The 10,931-nt window shown below is 34.7% G+C and overlaps 1 protein-coding gene across 2 annotated transcripts in view; it reads left to right on the forward strand.

Moving 5' to 3' along the window:
- LOC149786630 (semaphorin-5A-like) overlaps positions 1–10,653 on the forward strand; it is a 72,263-nt gene extending 61,610 nt beyond the window's left edge. For both annotated transcript variants that reach the window (XM_089977149.1, XM_089977148.1), the window contains exons 4-10: positions 2,598–2,738; positions 4,469–4,639; positions 6,462–6,632; positions 7,074–7,244; positions 8,076–8,242; positions 9,461–9,574; positions 10,450–10,653. In XM_089977149.1, the coding sequence (XP_089833275.1) occupies positions 2,598–2,738; positions 4,469–4,639; positions 6,462–6,632; positions 7,074–7,244; positions 8,076–8,242; positions 9,461–9,574; positions 10,450–10,536 (1,022 nt within the window). In that variant the 3' untranslated portion in view covers positions 10,537–10,653. The remainder of the gene's footprint in view (positions 1–2,597; positions 2,739–4,468; positions 4,640–6,461; positions 6,633–7,073; positions 7,245–8,075; positions 8,243–9,460; positions 9,575–10,449) is intronic.
- The last annotated feature ends 278 nt before the right edge of the window (positions 10,654–10,931 follow it).

Consider the following 10,931-nt stretch of genomic DNA (forward strand, 5'->3'; position numbering starts at 1 on the left):
GATTTATAATTTCTAAAATGAGTTGTGGCATTTTAGAACTATGTTTAGGCAATATGTTTACATTTTTGTTCTAATTATTGTCAGCATCCGCTAAAATACGTATGCGTTTCTCGATTTTGGTTATGCGTGTAGTCTATTTCAACATCTTTACTAGCTCTCGGCAATTCGGAAGTTTATTACTTGGTCACAATAATCGAACGTTCATCATTTTCTTCTGCAAGTTTCTGCTAAAGGTCGTTTCAGCTTTGGAGATAAAAAATTCTGCCTTAATCTCGGCCATTATAATCTTATGTTACGGATTTTTTTGTAGTTTTCCCTCAGAGGCCAAAACAGTAGAGGACATTAAATGCACGTTTTATTCAAGACCATTTTAACTGTCTTTATGAGCTGGTTCCATTAATTAAAACCATTTAAAACATCTGTACAATATATGCAAATTAACTGACACCTCCAGCTGATCTTTAGTATAGAAAATATGTTATGTATGTAAATTTTGGCTACATAGGTAAAGACTAGGTAGCATGTCACTACATACAGAATAATGTATAGTGTTGGACAGTAGATGCCCGGATATTGCTCACAACATACCGTGCTTAGACGTTATAGTATAAAGTGTTGGTTAGTAGATAACGGGGTATTTTTATATGCTTACCGCCATTTGTCAATGAATTATAGGCTATACATGGGGCCTGTATATCTCGCGGTGGAACAACTCGGGAAAACTCAGGGAATAACGACCCACCAACGGTTTATCAGATACTCAAGTTGGCCAAGCCTGAGACTCAAACCCATACGGGCAGACGTTAGGTATCAGTGATCTGTGAAGGAGAGCCTCCGTACTGGGACAGTAGATGATGGGTATTGGTCATCACATACGGCGTGTTGATGGGTGTTGGATAGCATATGATTTGGTATTGGCCACAAGAGAAATGTTCGATTGTGAATGTGGTGTGCTTGACTGCAGATAAAAGTTGTAACATTAATATTCCAGTTTGCCCCCATAAACAATCGCGCCACACAACTTCATATGTAAAACACACAATCACAATTTTATATTCCATAATTATTGTCAAAAGGTCTGGAATCTATCCTAATAAGACAAAACATGGTAAGAGGAAAAAGCGCCAGTAAGACTAGGCGTTACAACATGTTTTTCATTTGCACTAATCAAAGTACGTTAGTAGATCAGGAGTGTCGCCTTTAGTGAATACTAGTATATAGACATAGTAAACCATCATTTTTTTTTTGAAAATTGAACAAATTACTAAAGGATCAAATGCATTTAAATATCAGTGCCTAAGAATAATAGCATGTTGTATTGTGTATAAAAACATGTTACTGAAGGCAAACAATAAAAGAAACACTCTGCTCGGAGAAATTGCATATTTGCTTGTGGACATGTATAACAAAACACCATTACTAACAGTTGCATTCTCTACATTCTAGACTGGGGTAATTTCAGACACTCATTTCGTACCGTACGTGGTACGAAATATGATTTTATGATTTTTTGTGTGCCCTCATCCAAGGTTTAGAGATTTAAATATGATTCAACATATATTTTTTGACTTTGACAACAAAAACTCTACTATAATCGGCTGTATTTTTGTTGCAAAGATTGCATGGGAGTAACGAAATTTCGATTGCTGAATTAAATTGTGAAATGACAAATTGAAAGTGCATATAACAACCTGTGCAATATATATATATATATATATATATATATATATATATATATATATATATATATATATATATATATATATATATATATATATATATGGGTTAATCGACTGCACACTGTTGCTGTTTATTCATAATGAACTTCCGAACAGTACAGTATGTTAGCATTTTGTGACAGATCAGCTTGCTTCTACCGGTTATTACAAGTACCTTATGTTATAAACAAGTCCAAATTTATATCAAGGAAATGTTTGTTGCATGTTGTATAGATCTATTTAATATCAATGATTACATTTGATGATAATAGTATTGTTTATGTCTAATACGCATATGTATTTTATAATGTTAAACACTTGTTTTCTCGATGAATGCATTAAATAACAATGTAATTTGATATGTTCTGCTTATAGGGACCATATCTAAAGCACACAGTGCCTAAGTCACGATAATTAACAGCCATTTCTTTGAAACGTTTTAAAAGAAACTCAAATATTTCAAGATGATTGTATTCTCTTCTTTCATGTTTTTCTCGAAACTGCGATCTTTAATAAACTTTCATAAACTATATAATTGGAATCATGCGATGTTTGGTACATAGGTGTCAGTTTTATAATTATAATTTCATGTATATGCCTTCCAATCGTAACGATCAATCCCGTGTGTTTGAAAACAGCTAAATGTTAAATTTCGCTGCCCAATGAAGATGCTTTCGTGCACTTTAACTCCTTGCATTCGACATTCTTCCTTTCTTTTAAATGGATTAACACATGCTCCAGTGGATTAGAGCGTTAGTGTTTGGGAACTAAGCGTTATAATTATATATCCCAATATAAACCGTGAAGATCGATGGATAAGCGCGTTACTGTCCGTTTCCTTGGAAAGAATACCAGTCATTGTCCCATTTGTAAATACAGATGATGGATGGTCGAATTGGGGCGCTTGCACGAAGTCATGCGGAGGCGGTCATAGGTCCAGGCATAGAATGTGTCTTGATGGTACCTACGAATGTGGCACTGAAAAGGAAAGCTGTGAAACACAACATTGTCCAATAACAGGTTCGTTTCTCTCACAATGATGTCTTACAATATTAGATCGCATAATGTCGTGTTCTGTTTAAGATCTTCTTTCAGTGTTTATTGTGAAATAAACTGTCAGTTGTTGAATCACATACCAATGACCCAGTATTTTGTTTTACTGCTCCAGGAATGTTATGGAGATTACTGTATATATGAAAATGAGAGTCAGCCTTGGCATTAATTTCATTATTTCTCAGCTTTCCCTCCCTACCTCCCCCTTCTCTCTGTCTCTCTCGTTTTCTCTGTGTCTCTCTGTCTCTGTCTGTCTGTCTGTCTGTCTGTCTGTCTGTCTCTCTCTCTCTCTCTCTCTCTCTCTCTCTCTATATATATATATATATATATATATAGTCAGCAAAAACATAAACTTGTACAAAAACGAACACAACTCGCATACATTCACCTCAAAGTTATCTCTTTGATCCTGTTAATAATAAAACGACTTTAGAAGGTTCATCTTGAATGTCCCGTTCCTTGCATAATCTTCGCATTGTCTTGATTCATATGTAATAAAGTAGCATGCTTCAGTTCATGCACTAAATATGCTATTACTATGATTTAATGGCTGAAATACAGCTAGCAAACATGCCTGTTTCATCGAATTGATTTCAGGTGTGTAGAAACCGATGGAAGTACGTATTTGAATCAAACATTACGATGGATAGCCATTTTTCCATCTTTTTTAGTTGTTTGCGTGACATTTTTGGACACATGAAAACTGCTCGTAAAGCACTATTTCAAAAAGTATTAACAACTTATCTTAGTCACATACTTAAAGTATGACCAAAGAAATAATATATATATTAATTGAGACTAATTATTTAAACATTAATTTATATTTTTTTTCCGTGTGACTATTGTTAAAGATAACAAATACATTTATGCGTGAATATGAAAAGAGTACCATTATTGCAGGGATTTAGAAGTGCAAATGGAATGATATAGTTTTATCCGAACTCGTTCAGAGAGATGAAAATATGTACTGATAAATAATATCCTTTAAAGAATTTCCAACTTTCCGTCACATTAAATTGAAACTGTATGGGTAATCCATTCATTTCTAACGTTCTATTATCCTCCTTTTTATGAATAAAGTTCATGTCATATGGAACACAGAGGATACTGATAGTGAGAAGAGGAATCTACTGCTCCATAAGTGAACTTCAAATATATCCTGGCGTAGAAACCCAATAAAGAATGCGTGCTGCAAAAACGCACCTTTTACTGCAATCGCGACAGAGCAAACTGCTCAGATGGAAAGAAAATTGTCAAGGAGGTTCATGCAAACTTGTTGAATCCTTCGACGACCTCGCATCTAACACTCAATAAACAAACAATACTAAACTAGATAAAGCAGCACAGAATGTACAGGATGAAATGCAAAAGCGCCATTAATAAATAAACTTGCAAAAAATGAATAGGGAAACGAATGATTTCAGATAGTAAGATAAGAAGGTCCAATATCTGCGCAGTCGTGATTTTTATTTTCATTTTAATATAGAGGGAGGGCAAAAAATGTGAACAACTGATTTTACATGCATGTATAGGCCGTTACGTTACGTTCAATGATATTTTGCAAACTATACTCTAAATCAATTTAAAAAACACAGCCAAAAAAAAAGATCTTATCAAATTGTTTGGCCCCTATACTAATGTATCCTCTAAATTTGGAACGCCAGTGAATCTCTTTATCCTTTATTTGTTTCTTCAAGCTACTATCGTTGCCCACTGGTCTGAATGGTCCTCCTGTTCAGCCACTTGTGGAAATGGTGAATCGGTTCGACACTGGATCTGCTCTACTCAGATGACTTTGGTTGGGAAGCGTTCTTCGTGTACTGAACATTTAGAAAGACGAACGTGCTCATCAGGATCATGTCCAGTTGGTAGGTAAATATTGGACTCAGCATGCAATTAGCTTCACTATCATCTTTAACAATCAGTACCTTCTTTTGCACTCTCTCTTTCTCCTTCTTTGCTGGTTCAATCTACCACCGTCTCTTTGGCTATATCAATATGATTCACTTTCCATAAACTGTTCGCCGAAGGAAAACCTTTGAATTATATAAGGTTTGAGTGCGATGTTTAAAACATAAGACTTTTAGTACACTTGTCTAGACTGATTCTAATGATATTAATAAATACTATCTTTGAGAGCTCACAAGGATAATACAATTTTGATATGAGTAACTGCGCAATTCTCAGTGTCCTGTATAATTACTGCGTTTCCTATCCATTACCAAACTGGTCATGTTTTGGAGCTTATCCAACAAGAACAGAACCCGTCAAACCGTATAAGACAATGTTCAACAGTGGGATGTATTTTAAATTTATGAATATTTTGTCTTACAATAGTTTAATCTTAACGCTCTAATACTATAAAGTATCACACACTAGTATTGTAAGCATAACGCACTAGTATTCTAAGCACAAACCATTAAAAGGTTAGTGTTAGGACTTTTCGGCCTAGTGTCAGGATAATGTGACTGGTTGGGACATCATACTAAATGTCTGCGGCATGATGCCCCAGTGCTAGACATCACTATAAACTGCCACACTGCAGATATCGTAGCGATATAACTGAAAAATTGTTAAAGCTACGTTAAAAATCAAAATCACACACATACACACAACGCACAAGAATTGTAAGCACAAACCATTAGTACTTCAAGCATAAGAGCGATACCCTGTCACTAGTGTCAACTCTTTCCAGTGCAGTTTGGCGTGATGATGATGGGTATGATCAAATCAGTGGTTGTTAAAATGTGGGGTCAAGGGAGAAATATTTAATTTCAGAAAAGCATTTTATCTAAACTAAATTATAGCATAAAGTCGCTGCTAATACTGGTTAAATACATTCGTATACATAGCATGCGTCATTTGTGTTGTTTTGCATGCAATTGCGAAGACACAGACGTCTAAGGTTTTTCGATATTTCCGCAGCACTTGCAAAGATCTGCTCTTATTGCCTTCGGTCGTTTCTGTCGTTCGTCTAAGTTTTACGTGACAAGTAATCTGAGCTATAATCATCAGCAACAAAACTCTTACTTACCTGTTATCATCTAGACCTACATTTGTATGATAAACCCCAAGTGGCCGAGTGGATAATGGCGCTTCCTTCTGCATATCGAGTCTCGGCTCAGCCAACTTGGGTAAGTGAGAAAGCTTGTCAGTAGATTCCAGCAAACCAGTGGTTCTTCCATAGTACTTCCTCCACAAAATTTTCTGGCTGTCATGTATGACCTGTGCTAGAAAATGATGTTCTTTATAACGGACGTACGAAGATATATATATATATATATATATATATATATATATATATATATATATATATATATATATATATATATATGTGTGTGTGTGTGTGTGTGTGTGTGTGTACTTTAGGTACAGCCTAATCACTCTGTACGTATCACTCTAAAGCAACAAGCAGCAAAATATATATCAATGAATTGTCATAAATCTCTCTATATGTCTTTTTGTCTTTAACTAAATCAACCGGTTTTATTTCTGCTGTAACTTCTCATATGGATGGAATGATGAATATAATAATAATCACAAGATCACAATTACAGTACGGACAAAATATTAATCGAGTTTTCGTTTGTTAATTGGAAACTACAAATCAATATATAATTTACGTACTAAGCATTGTCAATTAATTTGAATTAGAGAATGTTGTATAAAATCATTTTTTTTAAATTACAGACGGACATTGGGGTAGCTGGTCCAACTGGTCGAAGTGCCCTGAAACCTGCGTTAAACAACCGCAGATCAGAATTCGAGCATGTAACAATCCTGCTCCAAGCAATGGAGGTAGACAGTGTGAGGGTCATCCCGTTGAAAGCCAAAATTGTTCTAACGCTGCCTGTCCTGTTGGTAAGATGTTGATGAAGTGTATGTTTTCTGGGACGTTTCTGAAATATTAGCAATTGAAGGGACTTATTTACTCATAGCTAGAAAATAGTGTTCTATCAAAGGAATAAAAATAAAATGTCCACGTGATCATGCTTCATTACCGAAGAAAAAGCTTTTTTGGCATAAGCTTCAGCTTTTGTAAGCTCAATAAAATTCATATTTGCCCCTTATATAGTGATGTACCATTTTTCACAGCTCGGGATTTGCACCAATCCGATTCTTACACTATAACATAATCACGTAGAAGAAATTGTATCTATTTTGTAACGGAAGTGCAATGTCCTTTTTATGAAAGCAAACTCATTAGATGTCATACGAGCAATTCAGCATTATTAACTCTACTCAAAGTAGTAAGTCATTTTTCTCGAATTATCTAATTGCCAGCGAACTGTTCCATTTCAGACGGGAATTGGGGTGGATGGTCAGGAATATCGATGTGTAGCGTTTCTTGTGGTCCAGGAATTCAGGTCCGAATTAGATCCTGTGCCAATCCTGCTCCACAAAATGGAGGCCTTCCTTGTCTTGGATCGTCAATGGAATCTATCAACTGTTCCTTACCAGCCTGCGTGAAAGGTTTGTGTTTGGGTTCACTACTAACTTACATTTTTACTTTGCTAAAACATAACTTGTTCAGCAGTTATTACAATTTTTACTCTGAAATTTATTTTTGTTGTTTACATTTGTTTCTCTATTAATCTCTTGAAATCACTAAAATATAGTGTCAATTTTGTTACATAATTGGAGTGAGCGTAACCAAATATGTCATAACGACGCTAAACAAGCTCATTGTAACATGCTCAATACAACCGACCATTTCTCGACCATTTCCCATTTCTACAATGTCAATTACAAACAGTATATTTGCGTGGTAAAGGAGGAATACAATCTTGAGACATTTGGAACGACCTCACGTACATAATAATTAAATGTTTGTACTTTCTGAAAAATGCTTGAAAGTATTTATTCTTGAGCTCATTGACAAAAGTTAGCGGAGTTTCCAATCCCTTTTACATGATATATATGCTTTAACAAATCACTATGTTAGAAATGTAAATCAGCGAAAATCGAAAAGGGTTACACCATGGGTTCGAGTAAATGTTAACAAAAAAGTTTATTGGCAATATTTCAAAATGAAATATACTGATGGTTAATTAAGCCGAAATTCCTTTTAACACGTTGTGCAAAATTAAGTCTTTTAAACAAATTTAATAATTGCAAAGATTCCTCATTTTATGGTAGAAAACTTATTCTAGGTGCAAAACGAAATGTGCAGTGTAGTTCTCTAATAGAAGCCACATATTGACCTTGTAGAAAGAAAAACCACGTATGCGATGTCATTTATAACCTGTGCATATCATTATAAGCCGTATTATTTATTTATTTATTTATTTATTTATTTAATAGAACCTCACGTGTGTGATAAAGTTCGGCTGTTTTCTTCTATCTTTCACAATAATTCTGTTTCCGGGAATGGAGACATCTCATGCCCGGACTCAAGCTACCATTCCTCAAGAGTGCTTATACAAGAACTATGCAAAGCACCGTCGACGTCACTTCATTTTGGCTCGAAGGTGAACTCTATTTTATAATAATGATCGAGTTCAAAATGCAATCTAAACTGAGAATTTTGCATGAAGAATTTGAGAGGAGGCATATGATATTGGCAAATTGATGTATTTATCAGAAATGGCATTAAGAATTTGAGAGGAAAGACATATATTTCCAAGTTGATTTATTTATTAAATTCGTATTGGGCTGTAACATTAAGAGTCTGATAGTAGAGACATATATTTTCAAATTAATTTATTTATCGAATTCGTTTAGGGACATGGCATGAAGAATCTGAGAAAAGAGGCATATTTTCAAATTAGAGTATTTATCAGAATCAATGTATGGACATTGCATGAAGAGTTTGTGAAGAGATATACACTTGCAAGTTGATGTCATGTTTTTTAGAATTCGTGGATCGGTAGAATCTCAGTGATAGTAATATGTTTTCCTGGAAGAATTATGTGCTTTAGTTGTACATAGTTTTGTTTTATTTTAACAGTTTGGCTTCTAACTCATCTTTATGAATTCATTTTTGTCTAAAGAAGTGTAATGTTGTCAAATGATCATAGGCAAAAGCATCGAATACATCACTATTGTAATTCACTATGCATTTCATATTGCGTACGGGAAAGCACTCGGAAATATCAGCTTGACACCTGATACAGAGTATACTAGGCTTCTAGAGCAGATGTAGGGATAGTAAAGTTTCGGGAGTGGTGGAGGTCATATCGTACTATTGTTCGGTGTAGGACCCAAATGCACAGGAAAGTCCTACAATGAGACAGTGTGTTGCATTGTGCATGAATGTGTCACATGCAACATTAATCCAACCCAAAATATATAAAAGCAATGAGAAAACAAAAATTCAGCAAAAGCATTTTTTCAATATCAGACCTAAATGGTTTTCTAATTACCGTACCTAAACAAATATAAGGAGTCACTTTATAAAATGCATATACAATATTTCCAGGAATACGCCACACTATACATCATTGACCATAGTGGAATTAATGACTAAAGGTACACTGTTATGTCATCAGTTTGCAAATGATATGTAGCTCTTTTTCTTTTGAACTTACTTCTTCCTCTTCACGCTTGTTTTCTTGAGAACAAACAATATATTGTTTGCCGATTGATATACCATCTTGTGCTATGTTGTTCTTGATCTAAAGCATAGATTCTCAATTTGTATCACGGCTGGAACCTCGTTTTGCAAAATACGTAACATATATTTACAGGTCGTAGACGTGTGTACTCAAATACTGACGTTTACACCTATTGTAAGGAAAGATGACATCACAGGACACACTGACTACGGGATTCTTATCGAATGTCATGGAAACCAACTAAAAGTAGGCGGCACATATGTATAATGAACGATATTAGATAAAGGTCAAAATCGGAATAATTAGCATTTGATACAAGGAAAGACTACTGTGTGCTGTAAAACGTTATCCTTTTTGTTAAGTTAAGAACATCAAATATGCGCAATTGAATTTAGTAAATCATTTTATTCTGGTTCTAGGAAACATTTCCCACTGACACACCTGCAAACCCTCTTTCTTAGCTACGGATCTCCTCCAATTTCACTACGCAAACTTCATTCTCCCTGCTGAACTAATAGAAAATGAATCAGTCATTCTAGATATTATTCACATTTTTAATTTCAAAGAGTCAGTTAGCCAACCCAACCCACTTACCCACCCAAAACCCATGTTCACATTTTTCATAGATTCTTCATAGACCTAAAGATAATATTCTAAAGTCTTCATTTGTGTCCCACGAACCTGCATTCATCCACCTTAGCGTCATATGCCATCTGACAGTCCCTAACCCTCAATGTTATATATATATGATATATAGAACCTAACGGATAAATGACATCCAAGCAAATCCAACATCTTCATTTTGTTCTGTGAATTCATGGCGTTCGTTGTTGTAATCTTGTCATTGTATATATTTTATATTATCTAATATTGTATTGCACTTAGAGCTTCTAAAGATTAAAGCATGTACTAATTTGACATTATTATTATTATTATTATTATTATTATTATTATATCTCAAGACAAGTAATCATATATGAGTTTAACGAGATTTACTGATGCAACTCGCGGTGATCAACAAACTCGTGGCGTCACACGTATTTCTTTGATCTTCCTTAATCCTCAACTGCAATTCTTAAGGTGCTTTTATAGTCTACATGAAAACAAATATATGTTTCCAGGTAGCAAGCCAGGACTGTAACCATAACGTGCACATTGTAAATTTAGATGGAACGGAGTCCACTATATACCACGTGGTAAACTGGTAAGAGGGAAGGAAACACAACAATCTAACCTGTGATTTCTGAAGATGCATTATTAAGATTCAAGGGTACCTCCCCTAAAACATATGTTCTTGCTGAAATAAAAAGTACAACTCCAATGAATGAATGAGTTATGTTTATTGGTGTCACCAAGCTGTATATGGCAGTTTGTATTCAGTATATGGCTGACACATCTGTCTTTTAATTGACTTGTGGCATGAGTATCGAAAACATTCAATCCTTAAAGGGTCATTTGGCAACTGCAATTTCACATTCAGACACACAATACAGTCTAATTATTAACTCAAGCAATGATCATGCTCGACGTCTGTGTTCTCTGATACAAGTTCGATTTTGCAAAGAAAAGCATTGTGTGTTACGTACAAAGTTATTACTCAACA

The sequence above is a fragment of the Sinohyriopsis cumingii genome, chromosome 12 (genome assembly GCF_028554795.1).
Source record: "Sinohyriopsis cumingii isolate HCF-2022 chromosome 12, ASM2855479v2, whole genome shotgun sequence".
Taxonomy (NCBI): domain Eukaryota; kingdom Metazoa; phylum Mollusca; class Bivalvia; order Unionida; family Unionidae; genus Sinohyriopsis; species Sinohyriopsis cumingii.